The 27,788-nt window shown below is 48.6% G+C and overlaps 2 protein-coding genes across 8 annotated transcripts in view; both read right to left on the bottom strand.

Annotated features, from left to right (window-relative positions):
- Window positions 1-5,370, bottom strand: part of STRIP2 (striatin interacting protein 2) — a 107,247-nt gene extending 101,877 nt beyond the window's left edge. For 4 of the 5 annotated variants that reach the window (XR_012655461.1, XM_032780934.2, XM_075063568.1 and 1 more), the window contains exon 1: window positions 5,234-5,362. Coding sequence is in view for 4 of the 5 variants with exons in the window: in XM_032780934.2 (XP_032636825.2) it covers window positions 5,234-5,362 (129 nt within the window). In the remaining variant the exon portion in view is untranslated. Of the gene's footprint in view, window positions 1-5,233 lie in introns of all 5 variants that reach the window. The other variant, XM_032780933.2, reaches the window with a different exon arrangement.
- A 9,873-nt stretch (window positions 5,371-15,243) lies between these two features.
- Window positions 15,244-27,788, bottom strand: part of AHCYL2 (adenosylhomocysteinase like 2) — a 223,705-nt gene continuing 211,160 nt past the window's right edge. For all 3 annotated transcript variants that reach the window (XM_075063578.1, XM_032780940.2, XM_032780941.2), the window contains exons 13-17: window positions 27,437-27,535; window positions 26,395-26,463; window positions 26,229-26,307; window positions 21,486-21,606; window positions 15,244-19,407 (exon numbers count right to left, since the gene is read on the bottom strand). In XM_075063578.1, coding sequence (XP_074919679.1) covers window positions 19,401-19,407; window positions 21,486-21,606; window positions 26,229-26,307; window positions 26,395-26,463; window positions 27,437-27,535 — 375 coding nt within the window. In that variant the 3' untranslated portion in view covers window positions 15,244-19,400. The remainder of the gene's footprint in view (window positions 19,408-21,485; window positions 21,607-26,228; window positions 26,308-26,394; window positions 26,464-27,436; window positions 27,536-27,788) is intronic.

Below are 27,788 nucleotides of genomic sequence, written 5' to 3'. Positions count from 1 at the left end.
AAAGATTAAAGAGGCTAGGACTCTTCAGCTTGGAAAAGAGGAGACTAAGGGGGGATATGATAGAGGTGTATATAAAATTATGAGTGGTGTGGAGAAAGTGGATAAGGAAAAGTTATTTACTTATTCCCATAATACAAGAACTAGGGGTCACCAAATGAAATTAATAGGTAGCAGGTTTAAAACAAATAAAAGGAAGTTCTTCTTCACACAGCGCACAGTCAACTTGTGGAACTCCTTACCTGAGGAGGTTGTGAAGGCTGGGACTATAACAATGTTTAAAAGGGAACTGGATAAATTCATGGTGGCTAAGTCCATAAATGGCTATTAGCCAGGAAGGGTAAAGAATGGTGTCCCTAGCCTCTGTTCATCAGAGGATGGAGATGGATGGCAGGAGAGAGATCACTTGATCATTGCCTGTTAGCTTCACTCCCTCTGGGGCACCTGGCATTGGCCACTGTCAGTAGACAGATACTGGGCTAGATGGACCTTTGGTCTGACCCGGTACGGCCGTTCTTATGTTCCTAGATCGAGACATTTTTGAACCATCACGAGCCAAACCTGAAAGTCTGGCTGAGGTCTACAAGTACCACAGGATTAAAACTGTCCAACCATTACCAAACTCCATAGAAGACGTACCCTAGGCGAGAATTGGCAGTTGAACTTCCAGAACAGTTAGTTTGTTTTTGAAGAAACTGGGGATGGAAAAATGAATTTATAATAGGGAGCAAGTTTCAACCTTGGTTATCTCCCCGCCATTCCACTGCCCAATAATCCCCATCAGTGGAGGAGAAGGCAGGCAGCATGATTCAGTGGGTAGGCATGGACCAAATGGCAGCAGCTGAAAGTGCCAATACGCCTGCAAAATCCAGAAGATTTCCACAGGGAGTGAAAAGTCCCTGGGCCGAGGACCGCACAAGATGGCCGACTGTACGGGACAGAGTAAAACTGGGAATTAGGTACTTCTGGACCCTAATCCACCAATTTACTGTACAGCTTCAAGCAACTCCCTTCTTCCTCAATGTCCCATATATAAAGTGGGGATAACACCCACCCCCTTTAAATTGCATTGAGAAGACTCGTTATGTCTGTATATTTAGCGCACTAAGTAAGTGTCAAGTTTGCTGTATTCGGCCCTGGATCCAGGAGAAACAAGCAAATATGAAAGACCAGTGACAGGCTTAAAATGCGAGAGCTCCCAGGGCTACGAATGAAGGCACTTTGTACCTTTGGGAGCCTGGCCCCCTGGTTTTTCAACGGTAAAGTGTCTTTAGCTGGAGTAGGTCATGAGGTCTCAGTTCTTACGTTCACATCATTCTGATTACCAACTTACTTTATTTCTCTGTTTGAACTCCCGCATGATTTTAGCGGACGTTATTCTGAGTACTGTTGGAGATAAACACCAATGCTTTTTAGCATCGCCACTGTAAATCCCTGCTTTCAAATGGCGTAAGCGATTCATCTCTAATTCCAGCTGTTCATAAAATATCAGGCCTAATTCAGTCCTGTCTTAGGTGGGTGAAATTCTGCTGAAGTCAATGGATTTTGCCTGTGATAAATCACTAACAGGCTGAATTTGGCCAACTGCCTGTTACAATCACATTGGAGACCAAACCTGGTGGTGGGTGGGGAGAAGACTGATACGATTTTAAGACCCAGTGTCCCATTACCTATCTGTACTAGAAAGCCGATATGGCCCAGCGTAAATGCCCTCAGGACCAGTCAACATTATCAAGCGCTTGTTCTGGGTTTAAAAGAAAACAAGTCAGGTCCTGCAAGGAGATTTCTTGGGATAAATAGCCAGTTTTACCATCAGCCCCTGCAGAATCACAGTGGTCACACAGCAGGTCAGCAGCGGAGCCAGAAATAGAACTGAGATGTCTCGCCTCCCTGTCCCCAGCTCCATCAGACCCTCCGTTCACACTTTTAGGGAGCCTTGACTGCACAAAGGGCAGCACGTAATCAATGCTTAGGCCAAATACACCGCACTGGCCAACTAAGTTCTGAGCTCTAAAGCCTCAGAGGAATTCAGTTAAGTCCTTGCGCCTGCAAATGTTAATCCACCCAGCAAAGGGGCTGTGACGCACAGAGCTAAAACCAAAAGAATCCTGCACCTTGGACCAGAAACTGCACTGACTGTGTCTGTGCCCATGTGAACTAGGCATGCCTGGAAAGAGACCACCTCTCTTGCATCTTGTTTAGTGCCAAGCCCAGGTAGGAGCTATAGTTAAACTAAAGCTTCCAACTTGTGCCTACAGAACACAGGGCAGCATCAACAGGTTTTTACAGTTCACGGCCAATCCTGTTCCACCGAGACAGCCTCCTGCACCCACCTGCGTTCTACACATTAAGCTCTCACTTCATAGGTCTATTCAGCTGGGTTACCCCAGCATCGCAGTTCATCTCTCTTCTACCATGTTCAGACCCAGCGTTAAACCGAGAAGTGGGTAAGCGATTCCCTGGAGCTGGCATCAAAGAAAACCCACAACCGTGGAAATGAGGTGCCCCAAATCAGAGCTATAAACTCCCCGAAGAATGTCATAAGCAAAGGGTCTGGAAATGGCAAGAAGGAAGTTACAGCAGGTTTTGGCTGAGACACAAACGAACTGAAAACATGTTTGGTAGAGCCTTGGCTGCACTGGCACTAATAGGCAGAGACAAGTCCCATCCTCCCTCTGAAATCAACGGCAGCCTCAGTGAGACCCTGTCCTCTGCCACTTCCGCCCCCTCTCAGCCCCTCTGCTCTCTTTCCCACAAGCACCTCTCTACTTTCTCCCACGCTGGATCCGGGGTCCTCCTTGATCCTACACGCCACGTGGTGGCCATCGAATCACTCCTCTTCCCAGAATCCTTCCCACAGCAACCCTCTCGTCAAAATGATACTGGTTCTTTTTTACATCTAACACAACGCATGTCGGGCTGGTCTGGTAAGCCCCCAACTCTGCTCCGTGCAGCCTTCCTCCTTCCATCTCCCCCGGTTCCCTATCAGGATTATAAACTCTTACAGACATCTATGGGGCTCCATCCACGTGTTAAATAAATACTGCTAACACTCAAGGTAGGAATTAAGAATGGCCACACTGGGTCAGACCAAAGGTCCATCTAGCCCAGTATCCTGTCTATCGACAGTGGCCAATGCCGGTGCCCCAGAGCGAATGAACAGAACAGGGAATCATCAAGTGATCCATCCCCTGTCAGCCATTCCCAGCTTCTGGCAAACAGAGGCTAGAGACACCATCCCTGCCCAGCCTGGCTAATAGCCATTGAATTTATTTAGTTCTTTTTTGAACCTGTTATAGTCTTGGCCTTCACAACATCCTCTGGCAAGGAGTTCCACAGGTTGACTGTGTGTTGTGTGAAGAAATACTTCCTTTTGTTTGTTTTAAACCTGCTGCCTATTAATTTCATTGGGTGACCCCCAGTTCATGTGTTATGGGAAGGAGTAAATAACACTTCCTTATTTACTTTCTCCATATCAGTCACGATTCTATAGACCTCAATCATATCTTCCCTTCGTTGTCTCTTTTCCAAGCTGAAGTGTCCCAGTATTATTAATCTCTCCTCATACGGAAGCCGTTCCAGACTCCAATCATTTTTACTGCCCTTTTCTGAATCTTTTCCAATTCTAATATATCTTTTCTGAGATAGGGCAATCACAACCACACACAGTATTCAAGGTGTGGGCGCACCACGAATTCATATACAGGCAACGTGATGTTTTCTGTCTTATTGTCTATCCCTTTCTTAATGATTCCCAACATTCTGTTCGCTGTTCTGGCTGCTGCTGCACATTGAGTGGATGATTTCAGAGAACTCTCCACAATGACTCCAAGGTCTCTTTCTTGAGTGGCAACAGCTAATTTAGAGCCCATCATTTTGTATGCATAGCTCGGATTATGTTTTCTAATGTGTAGCACTTTGTATTTAACTGCCCAACTGGATGATACTCAGTATCCATCTAATCAGTATCCTCTCACTGCCTGCCAGAACCAATTGCTTCAGAGAAAGAGGGAAGAAATCCCATAAAGAACAGTTATGAAATAACCTGATGGTAATCACAGTTTCCTAATCCCTGGCAGCTGACTGGTTTCTCATGCTTCAGGGGATTAGCCGATGGGTGTAACTCAGGGATGTTAGTCTCTCTGTATGTACAGTATTGGACGGTTCACCAAGGCACCCAGAAGCAGGCAGCACTCAGACACGACAGAGATGGGCGCTCACACCAAACCCAGGAGATAAGAGGCCAGGCCTAGCCTGGCAAAGCTGGGGCTAGAGGCAGCGCACCTGAGCTGGCAGAAGATTGTTCCCACCAGTCTGACAAATCTCAACCCCCTAGAACGATCATTGCAGAGCAGGCACCCGGCGCGTCTCTATACGGGTCACACGCACCCACCGCCTTGGGTGCCACCCTGGGGCTGGGTCACTAGGGTAGCCACCCTAGAGGGAAAACCAGCCTCCTCCTTCAGTGCCTGAGGCCAGAGCTTCTCCCTGGACCTGGCTGCCGGTTTCCCAGGCGGGGGAAGGTCTGACAAGTCCCTCCCCACTTCAGTCCCTGGCCGGACCCCAGCACGCCCAGCCCCTGCGCACTTTCCGCCCAGGGGGTGTCCCCTCATCGCAGGCTGGTGCTTCCCTAAGGGGTCCAGCCGGGCCGGGAGCGAAGCCGCAACAGGCGCCGCGGGCTGAGCGAGGGGGGAGCGCGGGGTGCCCAGCCCCAGCTGCCCCTGTACGTCCCGGCGGAGGGACGTGGCCCCTGGCTGGCGGGTCTGTAACCCGATCCGGGAGCGGAGCGGCCCCGACTCGAACCACCGACCCACTCGCACCATCGGCCCCGGCAGCACCCGCCCCGCGGGGCCAGTAGCGACCGAGGCACCTGTCGCTGGAGCCTCACCGCCCTAGGGAGGAACCAGCCCCGAGTCGGGGCGGATCGGGGGTCTCTGCCCGGGCGGCTGCGAGCGGAGGCTAAGAACAGCCACGAGACCCGCCCCCCCACCGCAGTTACCCGTGCTCCGCCGGGCGGGCGGGGGTCCCGGAGCCCAGGGCAGGGCGGGCTCCCCGGGCGGGGCAGAGCAGACAGGGGGTCCCGGAGCCCAGGGCAGGGCGGGGAGTCACAGAGCCCTGGGCGGGGCGGACGGGGGGTCCCGGAGCCCCGGGCGGGGCAGAGCAGACAGGGGGTCCCGGAGCCCAGGGCAGGGCCCCAGGACCCCGGGCACAGCGGGCCGCCGCAGCCCCCTCTCACCTCGGGCTCCTTCCGCGGGCTCCTGAAGAGCTCCCGCCCCTTGGCCGCCGGCTGCAGCGGCCTCCCCTTGCCGGGCGCCCTGTCCCCTTGCCGGGCGCTGCCAGCCACCGCCGCGCCCGCCTCCTCCATGCGCCCCTCTGCCCTTCCCGCGCCAGCACGTGCGGCTGAACCCCCACCCCGGGGTTCGCCACGCCCCCACGCTGCCATTGGCTCGCTGCCTCGCGGGGGACACACCCCCAGACGCTGATTGGAGCGGCTGCTGCTGGGGCGTGGCTGAGGGAAAGGACACCTGGGGCCACGTGAATTGGAGCTGGGCAGGAGTGTTGGGGGGCTCAGGCCCCAAGGGAAGAGGGAGGCTGCTGGCCCAGCTGGGATGGGGTGAAAGTAGGGTGACCAGATGTCCCAATTTTATAGGGACAGTCCTGTGTTTTGGGTCTTTTTCTTATACAGGCTCCTATTACCCCCACCCCCATTCCGATTTTTCACACTTGCTGTCTGGTCACCCTAGGTGAAAGGCTGCTGGCCCAGCTGGGGTGGGGTGAAAGGCTGCTGGCCCCTCAGGGAAAGGGGGAGGCTGCTGGCCCCAGGGACAGGGAGAGGCCTCTGGCAGGAAGGGGGGGGATGTTAGCGACATGTCCTCTGCAGAGCAGGATCTGCTCAAAGGGCCCTGGTGGAGATGAGGCAGATACCAGCGCATGGGAAAGTGGATGCAAAGCTTAACACAAGCCCTGAGACTCCCTTGTCGCCACAGCACTTTTCCTCTGAAAGGATCCCTGGGCTGCACGTTATGAACCAGACAGACTCGGTCTGTTCCTTTATAGCAGCTGTGCGGCCGGGAGGGTGGAAGTTAAAAGGCAGATGCTCAGCACATCAGGGGGCAGAAGTGGATGAGCAGAAATTTTAATCCAAATGACAAAGGTGACCTTCCTCCTCTCATATAAACCCAGAGCGCACAGGACCTCAGTTTCTAAATTCTCAACATGCTCACTTAAGAAACTTCACGGGACTCAGCTTAGCTACCTGGCCTGCAGCCCAGCCCATCTTGGGCCAATCATTGACGCTGATGGAGACTTTCTCTATGTCCTTGGGCACACCCTAGATTTTAAGGCCTGAAGGGATCACCAGGTTATCTGACGTACCCTGCATATCACCTGCCATTAAATTCCCCCCAGTTACCACTCTACTGAGCCCAGTCACTTGTGTTTGACTAAAGCATCTTCCGGGAAGGCAGCCAAGCTTGATTTGAAGACACCAAGAGATGGAGAACCCAGCACTTGTCTAATCAACACCACCCCCCATTCAAATGTTGTGCATCTCTTCCATTACAAATTAAGCATATTATAGACTCAAGGATCACACTAGCCCATTTTGTCACAATATCACAATGAGAGCTCGCTTCCAGTTGCTTGTCCATTGTGACCCCTAAACCCAGTGTCTCTGCTTTCCAGGATATGGTCAAGCATGCTGGACAGTGGCCTACCTTCCTTGTTCCAAGATGCAGGACTGCATTTGCTGGTATTGAAATGCATTTTGCTCTGTGTAATTCCTCTCCTCTTTCACCACTCAGCCACAATTTGTGCCATCTGCACATCTTATCAACAGCAATTTTATATTTACTTTCATATCATTGCTGAAAACACTGAGCAGCATCTGGCCTAGTCCAGATCCCTGCAAAACCCCACTAGAATCACCCATCTGATGATTCCCTATTCACAGCTACATTTCGAGCTCTTCTAGTTAGCCAGTTCTTACTCCAGTTAACGTGTGCTCTATGATATTGTGTAGTGCCAATTTTTTAATCAGAATGTCATGGGGTACTGAGTCAAACACCTTACAAAAGCCTTTGCATGTTACATCTACGCAGTTACTGATGTCAATCAAACTTGTAATCCCAAAGAATTAAATCAGGTTTGTTTGACAAGACCTATTTTCCCTAAATGGCATTAATTATATTCCTACTCATTAATTCTTTATCAATAGAGTCGTGTATTGGCTTTTCCATTATTTTGCTCAGGATAGAGTTGCAGCTAACCAGCCTGCAGTTACCCAGGTCATCATCCTTATTCTTTTTGAATACTGACACAGCCTTAGCACTCTTCCAGCCTTCTGGTATTTCCCTGGCATTGCAATACTTATTGGTGAGAGAGCACCAGCTCTTTTTGGGTGCAAGTTGATCTGGGCCTGCAGATTTAAAAATGTTGATTGCCAGGCACTGTTGTCAAACATGATCCTCAGTTACTAAGGGATTGAAACCATCATCTTCATATGAGGTCAGCACAGCACCCTGCTTCTTTCAACATACAAAGCAGGAACAGTTATTGAAGAAACATAAAATAGAAATAGGCTATTTACCGACGTCACTTGGTGGCTCTGGGGGCCTCAGTTTCCCCATCTGTAAAAGGAGACGACACTTTCCTCACCATGATGCAAAGCACTCTGGGAGCCTTGGAGGGAAAGTTCTGTAGAAGGGAAAGCAGGACTCACTATTGCACACCACCTCCGTGGCTGAGGAATGAGTATATTCAGAATTATTATGTCACATTCTGGACATTCCCAAGTTCTGCTCAGTGTAATTATCGCTGACAATTTATAACAATTCTAGCTAAAGGGGAGAAGTGCTTCCAGAATGGGGGGTGGGCATTTTGCACCAGCAGAAATGACCAGGGCAACTCCCAGTGCAGCCTGGAGAGCTATAGCCCATCTCTATTGTCAGAATTGTTCTGCTTAAGAAATAACTGGCTCAATGCTGGTCCCAATTCTGCAGCTATTTCTGCACAGCCTGGCTCCAGTGGCCATTCAGAACCCTTCCCCCCATCCCAAGTGACCTCAGTGGGGCTCTGCACAGGTGCAGGGTTCCCCCTGAGCAGATGAGGGACCTGATCCTGCCCTAATGAGTCTTCCAGTGGTCAATCGATTCCTGCGCTTTGCCAGATTGAAACATTCTTCTGTTGTGCAGAGAAAGGACAAAACCCCCAGACCCCAACTCACTCAAACCTTCCGTAGCTTCGTTTATTCCTGGGAAGGGACTAGCCCTTGGTCTGTATAGTTCAGTGCGGCTTGGGATTACCTCACCCTCACATTCATCATCCATTTCCTACAGCCCAGCAGCAGCAGAATTAAACCCTTCCTTTCCTGTTAGCAAACCACGCTGGTCAGTATCTCTAAATGAACACATAGGTGGGGCTATTGGTTCCAGGCCACTGCAGTGACACTGCTGCCCTTATCTGAATCAGCCCTCAACAGCTGTGCGAAAAGAAACCCACAGGCAGGGGTCAGCAAGTTTCATATGGGATGAAGGGAGGAAGTGAAGGGGGGAATGCATAGAGCAGAAACAGCAACGTTCCCCAAGGGCAGCTGCGTCACTGGCAGCTTGGGTGGAAGTAGAGAAGTCCTGCCGTTAATGTTGCCTCTTATCCTCTCCCCCAGAGAACTGGGGCTTGATTCCAAAGAGCATCACAGTCAAGGAGAGAGCAGCTGGTGATGGTATCTTTAGTTAACCTTAAAATGCTGCCCCTTCGCCTTCTCTCCAGCCTCCAACACACGCTTGATTTTTCAGTGTGGCCAGCCAGCAATCAGCACAAATAGCTGTTTGCAATGATGGTTGGAATTTGTCAGCCATCGGAAAAGCCCATATTGAGTCATACAAAATGTTTCATTCCAGGCGGCTTCAAAATAAGTGTGTGGGTCACCTTCTAATCCGGGGTCAGCAGCCTTTCAGAAGTGCTGGGCCGAGTCTTCATTTGTTCACTCTAATTTAAGGTTTCATGTGCCAGTAACACATTTGAACATTTTTAGAAGGCCTCTTTCTATAAATCTATAATATAGAACTAAACGATTGTTGTATGTAAAGTAAACAAGGTTTTTAAAATGTTTAAGAAGCTTCATTTACAATTAAATTAAAATGTTGATCTTACACCGCCGGCCTGCTCAGCTCGCTGCTGGTCTGGGGTTCTGTTCACCTAGGACTGCAGCCGGGATCCCAGACCTGGGGGTGGGGGTGGGGTTCAGGGGTCAGGGCAGAGGGATGGGAGCTGTAGGGCTGCAGGGCAGAAGGCTGGGTAGTGGAGGGGGGGTTCAGGGCAGAGGGCTGGGGGGTGTGAGGGGTTCAGGGGTCAGGGCAGAGGGCTGGGGGGTGTGAGGGACACAAGGTTGGGTGTGGGGGGGTTCAAGGGTCAGGGCAGAGGATTGTGGGTGTGGAGCGGTGCAGGACGGGGTTCAAGGGTCAGGGCAGAGGGATGGGTGTGTGTGGCGGTTCAGGAGTCAGGGCAGAGGGGTGTGGGGGGTGCAGGGCAGAAGGCTGGGTGTGGGAGGGGTTCAGGGGTCAGGGCAGAGGACTGGAGGTGTTTGGGGGGTGCAGGGCAGAAGGCTGAGTGTGGGTGGGGTCAGGGCAGAGGGCTGGGGTGTGTGGGGGTGCAGGGCAGAAAGTTGGTGTGGGGGGTTCAAAGGTCAGGGCAGAGGGCTGGGGTGTGTGGGGTGCAGGGCGGAAGGCTGAGTGTGAGGGGGGGTCAGGCAGAGGGCTGGGGTGTGGGGGGTGCAGGGCAGAAGGTTGGGTGTGGGAGGGGGATCAAGAGTCAGGGCAGAGGGCTGGGGTGTTGGGGGTGCAGGGCAGAAGCCTGGGTGTGGGAGGGGTTCAGGGGTCAGGGCAGAGGGCTGGAGGTGTTTGGGGTGCAGGGCAGAAGGCTGAGTGTGGGGGGGGTCAGGGCAGAGGGCTGGGGTGTGTGGGGTGCAGGGCAGAAGGCTGAGTGTGTGTGGGGGGGTCAGGGCAAGGGCTGTGGTGTGGGGGGTGCAGGGCAGGAGGCTGGGTGTGTGAGGGGGATCAAGGATCAGGGCAGAGGGCTTGTGTGCTCGGCTCGTGGGGGTGCTCCCAGCCCCCTGCCCTGAGTGACTCATGGCAGGGGGCTGGGAGGGATGTGCCCTATTCCACCCCCTTCCTCAAGGCCCCGTCCCTTCCTCTCTCTACCTCCTCTACGGAGCTGTGTGCAGGCTGCCGCTCTTCCCCACCACCCCGGCAAAGGCCATCAGCTGATCGGCGCAGGGGAGAGGGGGAGGGGCAGGAAAGCACCACGCTGGGGGAAGAAATGGAGGAGGGGTGAATTTTGGCTGCCGCAGGACCAAGCTTCTGCCTCCTGCCCCCGCAGGCGAGAGCGGGGGGGCTGAGTGGGACGGGAGGCCAGGACCGCAGCAGGCAGCCACGTGCCACTCAAAATCGGCTTGCGTGCCACGTTTGGGACACGTGCCGTAGGTTGCCGACACCTGTTCTAAACTTTAGCCCCGTGGTTAGAGCATGTGCCTAGGGTCTGGTAGACGTAGGCTTGAATCCTCCCTCTGGAGCGGGGACTTGACCTCTGATGTCCCCCAAACTCATGTAAACAACCAGGCTGCCAGCTGGTCTGCTCCCAAGCCTTCCTGCTGAAGCTCCTGAGTCTTGTACAACTACATAACGATGCTATTGCCTGGTGCTTAAGGGACTCACCTGGCAAGAAGGAGATGGGATTTAAAATCCCTCCTCTGAATCAGAGCAGAAGGGGATGTCAACTTTGCAGGGCCAGTGAACTGTCTTCCCGCACACAGTGGGGCTAGACTCTTCTCCATCTGACATTCATTCTAGTGAGTTGTCACTCACAGGTAGTTTGGGACAGTGAGGGGAGGATGTTCAACACTCCCGCTTTGGGGGTGATAAAGCCACCAAGGACATAAGGTTAAAATTACAAGGTAATTTACAAGCCAGGTAAAGGTTTGGGAGAGTGTTTGAGAGTCACGCCTTGCGAAGGTGACGGAGGGCTGCAGAGGATTTTCTACACATCTGAAACTATGGGAATCTGGGGCTAGTTTTGGATTCAGAGATAGCGGAAAGGCTCCACCCCTTCCAGAGACATAATAGAGTTTATTGGTAACAATCACCAGGAAAGGAACCAGGGATCCCAGAACAAAACGCACACAACGGGTGGTAGACGAGAGCTCTTCACTGCATGCCCCTTGCCGAGAGCCTAACACAGCAGCTGACTCCCACGACCCAGAGGCGACTCATGTAGGGAAGTGTATGAACACAATGGATAATGAACCATTTCTCAACTGAGGAGTCGCAGTGACTTCCACAGGAAGTGTAAGTATGGGGAAGGGCTCCAGAAATTGGCCCCTAGCTGTTCAAGCTGCCTGCCATTGCTCGTCTGCAGCACACATGCTTGTATCGGGCGCCGTGGCTATCGGGGAAATGAGAGAACAAATCAAATCAGTGGAGTCCAGTGACACCAAGAAATGGGAAAGCAAAACTGACATGCAAAGATAAACTTAGAACCACCCTACAGCCAGCTAAAAGAGCGTAATGGAACGGACTACAGCAACTGCATTAGATTAAGCACTGGAGCATTGGAATGTGGAGTTGTCTCCCCAGGGAAAATTGGGAAGGCTGCTGCTTGCGTTATTTTAAATTCGACTGTACAAAACACTGTACAAAACACTGCAGAACAAAGTGTAACAGCTGGAGGGAACAATCCTGCCATGTGTGGGGCTAGGAGAGAGGATTGACGAGGGGACTTACCAGACATAGGCTCCTCTCTTATCAAATGCCGACGTGGCCCTATGGAAGTGAAGACTGAAGAGCGGGATTGAGAGAAACACCTGGCACCCACATTTCTATTCATTTTTTTAATAGAAAATTTTTCAATTTTCAATTTTTCTTCTTCCCAGGCAGCAAATGTTCTGCTCTTTTCAGAAGGTCTAATTCTGCAGCATTGCTAGCGAGTTCCACCGAGCCCTCTGTTTCTCTGGTTGCAGAGTGCACTGATGGGCAACCCCATGACCATTGCACAGTATTGTTAATTATTCAGCTCACTTCTGTTATTTAGCCAGGTGACGGACACTGAGAGTTAGCAGAAGGGATACCCATTGCTCCAGCTTGAGCAGTCACAGCAGAGAAGCTGCAGTCATTTAACACCAGCATGTCTGCATGGAGCCTGCAAAACTTTGCCTTCTGCCAGTAAAGTAAAACACAACTACAATTTCATTGTAACTGAACATAACTGTATACTAACAATTTATTTAAAATAGCGTATATGATTGTTAAATACAGTAACTCCTAGAGCAAGGTCATGTTTTCACAGAACTTCCTCAGGTGGAAATGCACTTTATTCAGAATTAGTTTGCACGTTTTAGCACATTGGGGAATTAAATTTGACTTCACTGTACTCAGAATTTCACTGTATCAGTTTCTGTAAATGAGTTTTACTGTACTTGTTTATTTCTAAATACTTTATAGGCAACTGAGCTTGATAAGTTTATGGAGGGGATGGTATGATGGGATAGCCTAATTTTGGCAATTAATTTGGCAATTGATCTTTGATTATCAGCAGGTAAGTATGCCCAGTGGTCTGTGATGGGATGTTAGATTGGGTGGGATCTGAGTTACTACAGAGAATTCTTTCCTGGGTGTCTGGCTGGTGAGTCTTGCCCACATGCTCAGGGTTTAGCTGATCGCCATATCTGAGGTCAGGAAGGACTTTTCCTCCAGGGCAGATTGGCAGAGGCGCTGGAGGTTTTTCGCCTTCCTCTGCAGCATGGGGCACGGGTCACTTGCTGGAGGATTCTCTGCACCTTGAGGTCTTCAAACTACAATTTGAGGACTTCAATAACTCAGACATAGGTTAGGGGTTTGTTATAGAAGTGGATGGGTGAGATTCTGTGGCCTGCATTGTGCAGGAGGTCAGACTAGATGATCATAATGGTCCCTTCTGACCTTAAAGTCTATGAGTCCATGAATTAATTCTACTCCTTGGGCGATGCTGTTCCTTGACATGCTCTCCAGCAGCAGGTTGTGTGAATCCTGGAGGACTGGGGACCTCTAGGAGCAGATGGGAGTTTAAAATGACCTGTTAAGTCACTGCCTTCTGAGAGATCTCTAGAGATACTGACCTACTTAGACTTCAGCAGTGGCTGGTCATCACTCTCACCGCCCGGTTACTCCATCAGATGCATCCTCCATCCATGCACCTTACATCACTGCTACCCACGAGGGAGGATAGTTAGTGCAGATGTGCTCAGAAAAGACAAAAGAACCACACCTGCCCAATGCATCATGGAGGGACAGACCTGATGGGAAGTGCCACCATGCAAGTTCTCAGGAAGTTACGGGCTCTCTCCCCCTGCAGTCTACATGTTACTTCTGAAAGGTTTCCCACAAGGGCATGGCATCCTTCTTCCGTATACTGCTCACCAGCCAGAGCTGCAGATTCAGAGCAGTGTAGTTACGTTACTGCTAGGTTACAAGGTTTCTTGATGCTCAGTAAAGGAGCATCCTAAAATCAATTATCTAGTGGCCTGTGTGATTTGTGTCCTGTTCATCCAGGGGTCCTGCATCACCTGTCACACCAGGCAGAAATCTGCCAGCAATTCTCTGCCCGTAGTCTCATCACACTCTAGTCCATGCAGCTTTCAGCCAGGAGTGGTCTGACTTTGTGTTTCAAAATGGCCACTGGTTTATTCTGTTCATCTTTTTAATCTATATTTTCCTGTTGTCTTTCTGGGTCTTGTGTAAACACTGATTATTTTGCAAAAGGGCTGGGAAGGGAGGTGACAGAATGGGAGCAAAACAAGATAAGGGGATTTTTTTCCAGACACAATTTAGCTTGTTTTCACCAAGGACAGATCAGGAACGGGAGAAAACCCAAGAAACCTACAACCAAAACAACTTCCAGCTACACTCAGACAGCTTCTCCACAGACTAATTCCAATCACTCCGCAAAACACAGAAGGGATGGGAAACTTAGTAGCCAGAACCGCCTCTCACAGGCCACCTCTACAGAGACAACTGTGGGCTGCTGTATTGTACGGAGGGGTGGAAGCATGTCCAGCATTAAGGTTGCAATCAGCTGTTCAGTAGAAAATGACTATAACTTTGGCTTGAAGAATTGGTTTGGCCTGAGAATTGCCAGATGTACCCTGATGGCAAAAGAGAATGTTTTTGCAAAGCTTGAAGAAAATCTGTCCAGCTGATTTTGAGTTACAAGAACACTAAGATTTCCCTGATTTGAATTGTGCCGTTTTCCTATTAAACAACAATATTCTCCAGAAAAAGCAAGATGGGTACTACGAAAACGGCTAATTCACTTCTCTGCAGCTCTCCCAGTGCAGGTGACCCGAGCGCGCACTGCCTCAGAGTCCCGGGACAATATCCCCCAATACATTCTTTAAAACAATGAACCACCACTGTGGCCTTACTCTGTGAATAGCTCCAGATTGGCTGCTGTTACCCCACATTAGTTTGTGATTATGAGAAGACGAGGGTATCTAATTTAGATTGCAAGCTCCTTGGAGCAGGCAGCCGTCGTTTTCATTTGCAAAGCCCCCTGCACACATAAGGTGCTATCTACACAATAGAGATGGCATTATGGGATAGGTACACCCAGTGCACTCCGGGAGGAAAGGAAGCAGAGAGATAGATGCCAAGTCAAGGCAGATCCTCTGTCAGAATCAGTTTGGAGGGAAAAGTCCACACGCTGGGTAGAGGATGGAGTTGGCTGGGTAACAACTGGAGCAGAGGAATGGGGCTGGAAGGAGCAGAAGTGTCTGAGACAATGCAAAACTGGGAGGAAGAATGTGACTGGAAACCTGATCCTACTAAGCAGGGTGGGGAACCTGCCATTTCCAGCAGCTGAAGTTTTTACAAACCCACTAGTACTGGCCATACAATGTGTGGCTAATGGACGGCTTCAGCCCTTGGCAGAGGCAACAGTGAACGGACCGTTTATATTTAGGGAATATGTGGATTGGGACAATACCTTAAGAAACTGATTGGCCCTGGAAATACTTACAGGCTATTAGAGAACATTAGCGGCCAACACGCTCATTAAAACTATCGGTATTGCTCTGACATGCAGTTTGTAGTGCGACAAATAGACGATGATGGGCCCATTTTGGTACCTGGTTGTCACAAAAGCTGAGAGGTTAGTAACCTTCTCTGTAACATACCATCCTGTTTCCAGGGCCTGCCACATGAAGACACTCCAGAGGCCAAGTGAATTTTGCAACCTTTTATTTGTGTTTTGAGATTACAGAGTCTTTATTGCTGATCTAATACAATCACTCAGACATTAATATTTAAAACATCCTTTTGAAAATGTTATAGTCTCAGTTTTTACTTCCTTCCTGTAGAATTATGACAGATGATTGGGTTTCTTTTCCTGGTTTCTAAAGTTCAGAACAGAATTATTTTCCTTATAAGATTTTGCTGGTGTCGCCTATTTCCTTTTTCTAATAGTTAAAAAAAAACTGTTACATTTAAAAAAACCCGTTACACTTAATTTAGAGATGATCACGGAGTATGATTCCAGATTGAGTAGGAAAAGCCAAGCAAGCAAAAAAGCTTACAAAAAGGCATAGCAACATGGAGAAAATCTGTAAAAGATCAGAGGGGGGAAAAAAGCCATTTAGAACGATTTTTTCTTCTTCTCATAGCTACACTGAAGATAAAATGAGCTTAAAATCAGCACAAACAAACTCACTGATGAGGACAGCACCACCACACACTACACTAGTGACAGACGTGGAATAGGTAAGCAACCCTTCTGAGATGCACTGCCGGGTCACCTGATGGAATGGTTTTTGTCCTGGGGCAGATTCAGCTGGATTTCTGACCTCATTTTTCCAAAGGGCGCCTGGATCAACACGTGACCCACAGCGGCATTTCCTAAGTGGCTTCATTCCAGAAAACAGAGACAGGTTAATATGGTCGCCTTCCCCACAAAATAAGAGAGAAGAGAAGGCCGGTAGCGCCACTGTGCTAGTCTGGAAGGCCAGTGTGCTGCTGACAGTCTCGTCAGCTCTCGGGGAAAAACAGGAACTGTTCCCACACATTAAACTAGGGGGTGCCCGAACGATGCCCAAGAGCACTGGTCACTTAGAACGGATTACAATGCTCCATTTCCGTAAAGCACAGGGACTGCACCCCCCAGCTTGCAGTGCTCCATCTTGATCTGAGCAGAAATGCATCCAGGGGCCTGCAGTCTCTGAGGCTGCACCTCTACCTGAAGGGAAAGAGTGGCCCGGGGCCACACTTCGGGGTGCTCTGGTCTCCCAGTCCCTGCCCCAGACAGCAAGTGAGGAGCCCAGGTCATGCTAAGCAATGATTGTCTCTCAGTCTGCAAGGGGCATTCTCAGCCATGCCACCTCACATCTGCAGAGCTCACTCTGTGAAAAGTGCACACATCTTGACTCAACTGTCTCTAGGGAATAGAGAGAAGGAACTTCCATGTGTCCGTCAGCTGGGAACATTTGCACCCATCCTGTTCCAGCTCATTGATAGGAGTGTGTATGGGAAAAACCCTCCCAAAGATACCTGTCCTAAGATACCCTTACTGAAGGCTACACTTCACTATCAGATTTCAAACCAGCATTGCGGTGTTAGCCTGGGAACACCCAGTAAGTGTACAGCAACTTCACGAATACGGTTCTGCTCCCTAGATGACTGAACTCAGGTCACAGAGGTGAAATGCAGGCTCACAGAGTACAGCCAGGGCTGACGCCAAGCACTTGTCTAACAAGCAGTTTCACATGCCAGACATAACCACGTGAGATCAAGAGCAGATTGACGTGTTGGATGCATGTACCTACTCATCATACATGGACTCTTACACCACAAGTGGTCCAGATGAGGAGGGCAAAATAACATTCCCAATTAAATCACAGACAAGTGTTGCCCATTCTGCAACTCCTGGCTGCTGGGAAATGGTTCTGTGATTGGTTTAGTACACAGAAGAGAAAAGCCTCTCTCTAAGAAACTGCTTCCCGTCTATCCTTGGCCATTTGTGCAGTCCATGGATGCCGAGATCTTGGAACGAGGGTGGATACATTCCTGGGGCTTTTGCCCAGAAACAGACCCCGCCTAGAAAGTGCGACCTACGAGTGAAATCCTGGCCCTTCTGAAGTCAAAGAGGAGCTTTGCCATTGAGTTTCATGGGCCTGGACTTCACCCCACGCGTCTACAAACAACCAAAGTGACTCCAGGATAAAGCTGGATAGCTGCAGAATAAAGTTACCCAAACAAGGTGAGTAATGAAAGTAATACACCCAATCTGCATCTTAACAATAATTCAGTGGTCTCTTCTGGAAAATCTCAAGACCTGAATAAAATCCACCAGGAGTTGAAGATCAACTGATACGTGACTGGGGATCATTCTATGATGCCTGCCTCAGATGCAGCCTCATAAAACTTCCAACAGCTTATCTACAACTTTCTACCTCGGGCTCCAGCCCTTTGGAGGTTGAAAATTGGACTAAACAACATACTAGAAAACTTGCTGTAAGAAACAACCATGACATTGGAAGGTGACCCAGGAGGTAGTCTTCATGTCTAATTTTGTTGATTCTGTGACTTGCCTGTAGGCCACAATTTCTGTCTTTTGCATGTGAGTACACAATGCCACAAAGACACCTCTCTCATTCATAATGGCCAAGGACTCAGAGAGGGCAAAACAAGGATCTTCACTTGATCAGGTGCTCAGATACCAGGGTGATGAGCATGGTACATAAAAGCTTAGGCTGATAGGTCAATGCCTCAAGTGGAAGTCTGGTAAGTATCACTTGAAGTACCTTGAATTTTAAAAAAGAAACATGTCATCTATGACTCTGGGGAGATATGGCAACCTTAAAAATTACTTTGACACGCATGGCTGTGTTGTATGCAGCATCCAGACAGGACATCTTGGGCTAAAACAAGTACCAGGCATGTTTATCTTCCATCAGTTCTGACTAACACAGCAAGACTTGACAAGATACTAATGTGACAGTGATTCTGAACTCTACTTATAACATCTAGATCTCAGGACAGAGCACACTCTATGGTAGTTACTTGGGATAATTACTGGCACTTGTAAATCCAAATAAGATTCCCTAGAATTCATTCAATGAACAAATGAATATTTGAAAATAAGACTCGAACAGCTCTGGCACTGGGAGTCTGGGAAACATTGCCCAGAAACAGGTGCTTTTATACATAGAAGTCACTTCCAGAGAGGACTGAAATACCAGTTGGAGAAGGACTGTGTCAAGAACGGTCCTCAGAACTGCTCTGTTTTACTGCTTCATTCTGCAGCAGTGTGAACAACAAGCTTCTGAGTGTCATCTCGAAGAGCTACCTTGAAATGTAAGCAGCATTTGTTGGCAAAGTCGCAAAGCTGTTCCACAAGCGTGAGCACAAGATGCCACACAACTGCTCCATGAGAAATATAGCTTTGGTTGAATTGTAAAACGTTGGCACTCATCAATAGCTGCAGAAAAATACTGCAAAGTTGCTGAAGAATGGCGTGTAATTGGGTCTTAGTCCACCGGTGTGAAACCCGCAGCGTTCATCACTGATTGCTTTAGAGTGGGTGCATCTCTGCCTCCCGGGCTCCTAACTCAGGCTGCGGAGTGTCCCCAGCTGATGCTATAAACTGGACTCTTGGTTACAGCTTCCCACAGTGCTAAGGCAAAGTTCATTTTGGCTTGTTGCCAAAGCCTGTCCTTGCACAATAATCAGAGTAAAGAGTTTTCCCCAGTGGCTCCTGGCAAGATTTAGTGTTTCACTAATAAGATAGCACCAGTCTCGTCAGCAATGTCTAGAGCAAACAGCTTGTGCTAATTTCATTTTAAAATGGCATGGAAACAAAATAACAGTATACCACCCTGAAAACTGACAGACAGTTCTGGCCCAGAATCTGCTTCCGGGTAAGAAATGTTAAGGTACAAAGGAAATGTGCAACCTTGAAATTAAGTTCCTAGACATTAAGGTACTAACGTAATGTGCAAGCTTGAAGTCTGATCCCAAATCTCGCCTCATGCATTGTCCTCCATCCCCTGTATATTAGAACAGACATACAGCGATAATGGATTACTTGAAGCTAACAGATACTTTGCAACAAAATAATTCAACCAGATTCTTCTTTCCTCCCCTGGCTTCCCGCCCCCCTAAAAACAAAAATCCGCTGTTTCACAGTCCCCCGGCAGTAAAAAACACCATTGGCAGGGGCCGCACATACAGTACTCTAGTTTAATAAATAAATAACCTAACACACTGTCTACTACGTGAGCAAGTCCAGCTCTGATTTAAGAAGCTTGTACTATTTCATCTTGTACAATAGCTGAGAAAAGGCTTGGATTCGTGTTCCTTACTCCTTCTGGTTACAGCTGCAGAAACTTAATACCTGAAAAAAAGATGAGACATAATGCTCTCAGTTAGTGGTGGTGTATAAAACTGTACATTGATCACTGCCAGGATCAGATGGAGTGTAATGATTTAGTGGGTATAAATGCAAAGGAGGAAGGAGACTGTTAAGGAGGGTATAACCTCTTCCTCCCTTAAACATCCCATCAAATTTAGACACCCACAAGGCCTTCAGCTTTGCCCCAACATCCTAGACGTCTGGTACAATTTTCAAAAGCACCTAAGTCCCATTGACTTTTAACGACCTGACTGAAAAGCTTTAAGAATGGATGGTTTAAAATTGGAAAGAATGCCGAAAAGAACAAAAATTATTTCCAAGCTGGAGAAAATGCCTTCCAGTGAGAGACCGAAAGAGCTCAGCCTATTAGTTTATCAAACAGAAGACTGAGAGGTGACTTGATTGCAGTGTTTGAATACATTTATGGGGAGAAAATCCCAGGTACAAAAGGGCTCTTTGATATAGCAGAAAAGGTAACAGGAACCAATGGCTGGAAGCTAAAGTCAGACAAATTCAAGCAGAAAATAATGCACCAAGTTTTGAGTGACAGTTACTAACCACTGGAACGAAGCACCAAGGGAAGTGGTGGATTCTCTCTCTCTCAATGTCTTCACATCAAGCCTGGCTACCTTTCTGGAAGACGTGCTTTAGCCAAACATGTTACTGGGCTCAATACAGGCATCATGGGGTGAAATTTAATGGCCTGGGTCACGCAGGAGGTCCTACTAGATGATCTAATGGTCCCTTCTGGCTATAAACTCTGGATCTAAGTGCTTAAGTCACTGCAGAATATGGGACTTAGAAGTTTTTGAAAATTTCTTCCTGTCTTTTGTGTGTGATCCCAAACGTCCCCTAACTTCTCTATATGCAGGTCTCCCATAAGCCCTTTGAGGCAGAGACTGTCTGTGTCCTGTACACTACCCAGCACGTTGTTGGTGCTAAACAAATCAATAATACATGGAACTGAGTCAAGGGAAATTTAGACTGAATAGCAGAAAATGGTTAAGATCTAGAAATGGTCGAAGTCCCATAGCTTGTGATACTGGACAGGAATGCATCGCAGACTGAGAAAGAAGACGGACTGGCGTTTTGCGGGTCTTTCCCACCTCTAACGCCGAAGATAATTCTTTAAGTGTTTTGGGGCTGCTGGATTCAAAGCTCATATCAACACTAAAGTGCTATGTATTGTACATTATAGTTAAACTTTGGGGTTCATAAGACAAAGGAGTGTATTCCGGCACAGCCCCATTCCGCAAGCTCAAACTGATCTGTGATGGTGCAAACCCATTCTCATCCCGCCTGTAAACAGGAGCAATAAATGAATGGGAAAATTTCCCAATAGTTTGACCTGGAAGAGAGATGCTCTAAGGTATCATAATGCAGCTTTTATTTTTTACTGAGCACTGTCAACGTATCCAGACCTGTACAGACTCTGAGAAAGACAGTCCTTGCCCCAAGTGATTACAGTCCAAGGCCGAGAGAAACACTAGTTAAAACATTCTGAGGTATGTCTGCAAAGGCACAAATGAGAGCTATGCATGTAAGTATGGCAATCTAGCACACAGGGCAATAGATGAGGTTCCAGTACTCAAGTCTGTACTGCACCAAGACCCTTGCCACTAGAAAAGCTCCCCGAGGGACGCTAGCAGAAACACTGCTTTGTACCGTTTTGTGCTTCTCAGATTTTAAAAATAATTTTTCATTTGAGTTGGCCGGATGGTGTTACTTTGAGATTCGCCACTTTAGGATGACAGCTTCTGCCAGGTACATAGGCTGCCTCATTTCACACGAAGTGTTCTGGGGGTCAGAGCTGATCATGGATTGTCTGATGTCCTTCATTCTGTACCTCCACCATTTTATATCATGTTTTGATGTACTGGGGCAATGGGCAATTACCAGGACTCCATGAACTCTTCTCAGGGTATGTGTGGAATTAGACACTTAATCACAGTGATTCTTCTTGCTCATATCTTTAGGACTGAGCTGATTCCCACACATACCTACGCGTTTGCATATGTTACATTAGCGAGAGAAAGAGAGAAGATGTTTAAAACCAGCACCTGTAGTAGTTTGGTTTGAAAGGCCCGTTTTTATTCAGTCCCAGGTATTTTGCTTGTTCATCCGTTAGTTCTGTCAGATGTGCATCGAACGTTGGGAGATGAAGACTTGCCACATACTCATCTGAAACAGATTCAAGCCCTGGGAAATTAGCTTGAACGCGGCAAATCCCTTGGGTCCCCCCCTCGCTGAAGGAGCTCTAATGCATAAAGCCCCGAAAGGGTTTTGCATTTTACGTAACAACTAGTCTACACAGCAATGTAAGCTCAGGCTTAAGCCTAGCCCTCCTTGAGTCTACACACCAATTATGTTAACCTAGGGCTCGAACCTAGGGTCCCAGGACTCTCCAGGGCTGGAGGGTCTGAGCCCGATTGCTTTCCTGTGTCCACACAGCCCTAGCTTGACTCTGATCCCAGAAGTCTTCTGAATGTATCCCAGAGTTCCTTGGGGCAACTTCCTTAGTCCTCTCTATGCCAACAATCTGCGGTGCAGTCTATTGCCCTATCTAGCACATGGACCACACACCACCTCAGGTCAGCATTAATCCACTGTCTGCTGAAAACCAGTCTGCAAGCACACTATCAGACAGCCTGCAGACTTTTCAATGGAGACAGATCAGAAAAAGCTTTTTGCAAAGAGAGCTGCTTCCTGGTCACAACAGCACAGCCAGATTTTGGGGCATGCTGGCTGGGTGCCCTGCACATCCAGCCCCCAGGAGGGCAGGGGTGCCCAGGAGCAAGAGTCAGAAAGTGGAGTGGGAACTAAGCGTCTGCCCTGCAGGGAAGGAGAGTGGCAGAGCCCACATCTCAGCACGGCCAAGGGAAAAGGACCTCAGCTGCTCCCGCTCCCTGCAGGGTAGCTGCTTGGTCCTGCTCTGCTCCCTGTCCCTTGCTCCAGGGTCCCCCTGCCCTCCTGGGGGCTAAGTGTGAAGAGGCGCCTGAGCAGTGTGCACTGTGAGGGAGGTGAGTGGGAGCCTCCCAGGGTTCAGTGGGGGCAGGGATAAGGGATCCTAAGGGGATGCTGGAGCACTCCGCACCCCAAGCCCTGGGGACGCACTTCACTGCTCTGCAGCGGGCAGCAGCCAGGCTGGGTTATGTGTGTTTTTGTTCTTGAAACCTACACTTTATGTCAAACTTCAAAACAGACAAAAATAAATTAAAAAACCAACCAACCAAAACCACTTCCATTGAACATCCCATTTTAAAAATTAAGAATTGCAGCATTTCATTTTAATACTTTGATGGCCCTGGAGATTCATGTCTTGATTAGCCTCAGCTGCACATGGGTATTTTCCTGCCAATGTAACTCAGCCTAGAGGGGTGAGCCCAATTCTCAGATTAGATGTCAGTTCAGTATGAAGCCTTCTCCAACTGCAGTGATTCTACCAAGACAGGCACCAAAGAGCTAATTATGTAGTTTATGTACTCGTGTGGGCACTGGAGTCCCATCGACAGCAACATCAGTTAGGAAACGGGGTGGGCAGTAGAGTTTTCCCACAAAGCAACATGTTTGTAGGGCTAGAGTGTTGACATGGGGTTAGCGTGCGATGCACTTGAGGAAAGGGTTACTTTGACTAAGGTCTGTGCACTGCAGTGTGGACACCAGAGCCCTAGGTTTGAGCATGGGTCAGAAAATCCTTTACCCAGAGTTAAAATGCAGTGTAGACGCTCAAGCCCAGGGTTCCCTGACATAGGTCAGCTGATGCGAGTCCCACTAACTCTAGGCTTACAGTAACCCCTCACTTAACATTGTAGTTATATTCCTGAAAAATGCAACTTTCAGCGAAACCATGTTAAGCGAATCCAATTTCCCCATAAGAATTAATGTAAATGGGGGGTGGGGGGGGTGGGGAAGGAAGTTAGGTTCCAGGGAAATTTTTTTTTTGCCAGACAAAAGGCATTATATAGATTTTAAACAATTTTAAACAAGCAATTTAAAACAGGTATACGTTTTAAACAATTTAATACTACAATCATCATTGCTGAGTATGAAGCAGTGGGAACATCACTGCTGAGTATGAAGCAATGGGAGGTGCCCCGCCTTACCTCACAGAGGCACAGCCCACTGGCACTGCAGACAATGAGGCAGGCAAGGAGGCTGAAGGTGCTGTAGGCTAGAAGAAGCACATCGTGCAGCAGCTGCAGCAGCTTCTCCTACTGTGCAAGCACCAGGGGCGGGGGGGCTCAACCCTCGGCCCGCCCACGCAACCCCTTCCCCCAAGCTCCCACTCTTAACCTGCCTCTTCTCCACCACACCTCCTCCCTATTTACTCTGCATGTAACGTCCTCGCTTCTCCCCTCTCTCCGCTCTGCCCACGGCAATCAGCTGGTTTGCGGCATTTGGGAGGGACAGGGAGCCTGCGCACTGAGTCTTTGTTCCTCCCCCCTCCCGCCTCCTCCTGAACACTGCAAACCAGCTGATTGCTGCGGGCTGGAGGCAGGCGGAGGAGGGGGCAGGTGCTGATCCGCAGGGTCCACTGGCCGGCAGGAGGTTCGGGGGGGGGGGCGGCGTAGGAGAGCTGATAGGGGGGCTGCCAGCTGTGGACAAAGCAGGCTGCCAAACGATGTTAGAGTGGAGCATTGCACAACTTTAAACCAGCATGTTCTGTAATGGAGCAGTGGCGTAAGATCGAAACAACATTAGGCGAGAGGACGTTAAGTGGGGAGATACTGTACATACTCCATGTGGCCCATCCTGATCTCCAGGGGGGTTTTGGCCTTGTAAGAAGTGCACGGTCTGGCCTCTTAGGTGTTAACACATCACATGCAAACAAAGAGACTGTCTAGGAAGGAGTATGGCAGAAAGGGATCTAGGGGTTATAGTGGACCACAAACTAAATGAGTCAACAGTGTGAATACTGTTGCAAAAAAACCAAACATGATTCTGGGATGCATTAACAGGTGTGTTGTGAGCAAGACACGAGAAGTCATTCTTCCACTCTACTCTGCGCTGGTCAGGCTTCAACTGGAGTATTGTGTCCAGTTCTGGGCACTGCAATTCAAGAAAGATGTGGAGAAATTGGAGAGGATCCAGAGAAGAGCAACAAGAATGATTAAAGGTCTTGAGAACATGACCTACGAAGGAAGGCTAAAAGAACTGGGTTTGTTTAGTTTGGAAAAGAGAAGACTGAGAGGGGACATGATAGCAGTTTTCAGGTATCTAAAAGGGTGTCATCAGGAGGAGGGAGAAAACTTGTTCACCTTAGCCTCTAAGGACAGAACAAGAAGCAATGGGCTTAAATTGCAGCAAGGGTGGTTTAGGTTGGACATTAGGAAAAAGTTCCTAACTGTCAAGGTGGTTAAACACTGGGATAATTGCCTAGGGAGGTTGTGGAATCTCCATCTCTGGAGATATTTAAGAGCAGGTTAGAGAAATGTCTATCAGGGATGGTCTAGACAGTATATGGTCCTGCTATGAGTTCAGGGGATTGGACTCAATGACTTCTCGAGGTTCCTTCCAGTCCTAGAGTCCATGAGTCTATGAAAAGTAAGAGAGGAGTTTTAAAGTGTTTTTTTTTTTCATTTATCTACCTGAGTCAACGTTAGTGGGTGCACCAAGCATTGCAGGAGAAATATTGGAACCTGACCCTGGTGGCTTGGGCAGGTAAGTGAAAGAAGAAACTTTTAAAAAAAAATTTTTTTTGAAGCAAAGCATTGCTGTTCACCTTTACAGGGAGAACGGCTGTGTCCTTTCTACAGATCTTGACATCAATACAAACAATCTCCAAGCTGAATACAGCTCATTATCCCTGAGAAAAATGTGATTCTGCTAAACACAGAAAAGAACTACACTCCCTTAGCTCAGCTGAAGGAAAAGAGTAAAAAAATAGCTGCTGCAAACCCTTACAGATCACAGAGTGTCTCCACTGGCTACAGCAGGGGAACGGGAGGCTGGACTCCTGGGGTCTGGCATTGAATCACTAAGTGTCTTTAAGCAAGTCATTTGCCTCGCTGCCTTGGTTTCCCCATGCGTAAAACAGAGATAATGTTTCCCTACTTCACAGGGGCGAGGCAGCCTATTTCACACTTGTATTGTTCTTGGAATCTTAGATGGGAGGGGCTATAAAATGAAAAGTACGTTACCCCTTGTTACCCTTCAAGCCTCCTAGTAATCCACACACGGGTTTTCCTACTGAGATTTATCTTATTCTTGTACCACCCTCAAGGAGGGTTTAAACACCTTTCAGATATGTTCATATCAAAACAAGGTAAGTTCTGGTGTCAGGAGACCGAAGACACGATGGGGAACTGCTCTGGGATTTCCAGATGTTTAGCTAATTGTGTAAGCTGTAGGATCGCTGCCATAAAGAATGAAGACGTGGCTAGATTTGGAAAATGGAAGAGACTCTTAGGGAGACTGAATCCTACCCTGAAACTAAGTAGCTTCTTCATTACAATGAATGTGAATTAATTGGGTCTGATTCACTATCATAGTCAACCCATAACCTCACCCAGTTTTCTAACCGATACCCCTCTGAGGAAGGGAAGCAAGATATCATTTCATAGAAGACAATTAGAGCAACTTGCCAAAATCACAGCAGCTGAGCCAAGAACAGAACCCCTCTGGCTGCCTCCCGTTCCTGCTCTCACCACCAGACAATCCTCATCCCAATTTAGAGAGAAAATCTAAGACACAAAACCCACCAGAATGTGAGAGGATGAAGCCAGATCTCCAAAAGCCATGGAGAGCCCCCACCCTGTTCCACCTCAGGTAGAGCTAAGGCCAGGGGCTGAGCATGCCCTTACCCATTTTCTTAGGCAGCAGGTAGACGTCCTGTTTGTAGCGCCCTTCAGGGGCATTGTAGAGCTCTATCAAAGCCAGAGCCTGGGAATAAAACAACACATCTGGCTGAGTAACTCACATGTACCATGGAGCAAGATACACCTCTTGGTCAACCCAAATGCTGCTCACCTGAGTGGTTGCAGTGATGGACAATACGAAGGTGGGGACAGTGGAACAGCTCAGGTTCAACAGACGGCCCTGAGAAATAAAATAAATAAGCTCCTTAATTCACATGGTACCTTTCAGCCTGGAGGATCCCAGAAGAAGGATATAGAAATTGCTTCAAACCATTAATGAAATGCAGCCCCGCTGGGGTGGAGTGCAGCAGTCCTTTAAGAGCACATAGCAACACTCAACAGAAGTGAGGAATGTTGTTCCCAGTGGAACCTGCAGGGGGCTCTAGGGGCACAGGAAGTAGCAAATTCAAATGGGACTTTCGATACTGGGGCCAAGCCCTGTACTTGTGTGAAAAGGGCCATGGAATTAGCTAACAGCCTGCACCGTCAGAAGCGCAGCACCTTCCCAACCCTGTGCTGGGACACTGGCTCAGTCGCCAGGAGAGCGCCACCTGGTCAATCACCAACACTCCCATGGAGCCGCTGGAGCTTTCCCATCTGAGTACTGACTAGCTGGGGCCAGTTTAGCTGGTGAGAGCTGATGAGATCACAACCCAGGGGAATAGAGTTAGGGAGAGAGAAAGACATGCATGGGAATGCAGCCACCTGTTCCTTTGTGAAAGCCACAGGAAATATCTGACAGCAGCTTGTGGCCTTTGGCAACTTCCTTAACAGTAGGTTGTAGCCCTAGGGAAACCACACATATGTAGCGCATTGTCCCAGCAGTCCTCAACTGAATCTCTGCGGCTGAGCCATCAGTGATGGCCAAAAGCTCATTCAAACGATTTCAGAAGAATGAAAACTTGACGCAATACCAGTGGGTGAGCTGCTGTGGGCCACAGGCAGAGCGGGAAACACTGGAGCTGTTCGGACCATACAACATGCCCGAGGGACAGACACAGCAGGGCTTTGGGAGTAACAAATCCTTCTACCCAAAGAGACATCGGTGAGCTGCTTGGGCCTATGCAGCAATCTCTAGAGGTTCTTGAGCTCCATGGCCCACTAACCCTAGGCAGCCCACTAGGGTAACGGTCCCTGATACGTGTGTTACTTACCTCTGCCAGCAGCACTATCCTCTTCCCATCTGGCCAGATGACATGGTCTACCTGAGATCTCACCCTCTCCCAGGTCAGCTCAGGCGTACGTAAGCTCGCCTGAAAGGTAGCATTTAAACAGTTCAAGCACTGGCAAAAATATCAGAAAATAGCAGCTAGAAGTAACTCATATCATCCACTGACACTGTTCTGGGGTTACAGATTCCTCCAGGCCTGATCTCTGTCTCATATGTTATATGGGTCACTTACTAATTTATTGTAGGCCAGAGCTCTAACAACAGCTGCAGTCTGAATTCTTCTGATTGCAAAGCTAGCTACAAAGCAGGATGAAAACTGATTTACACCCCTCTAG

Source organism: Chelonoidis abingdonii, chromosome 1 (genome assembly GCF_003597395.2).
Source record: "Chelonoidis abingdonii isolate Lonesome George chromosome 1, CheloAbing_2.0, whole genome shotgun sequence".
In the NCBI taxonomy this organism is placed as follows: Eukaryota; Metazoa; Chordata; order Testudines; family Testudinidae; genus Chelonoidis; species Chelonoidis abingdonii.
This window is presented reverse-complemented; position numbering and strand designations above follow the sequence as displayed.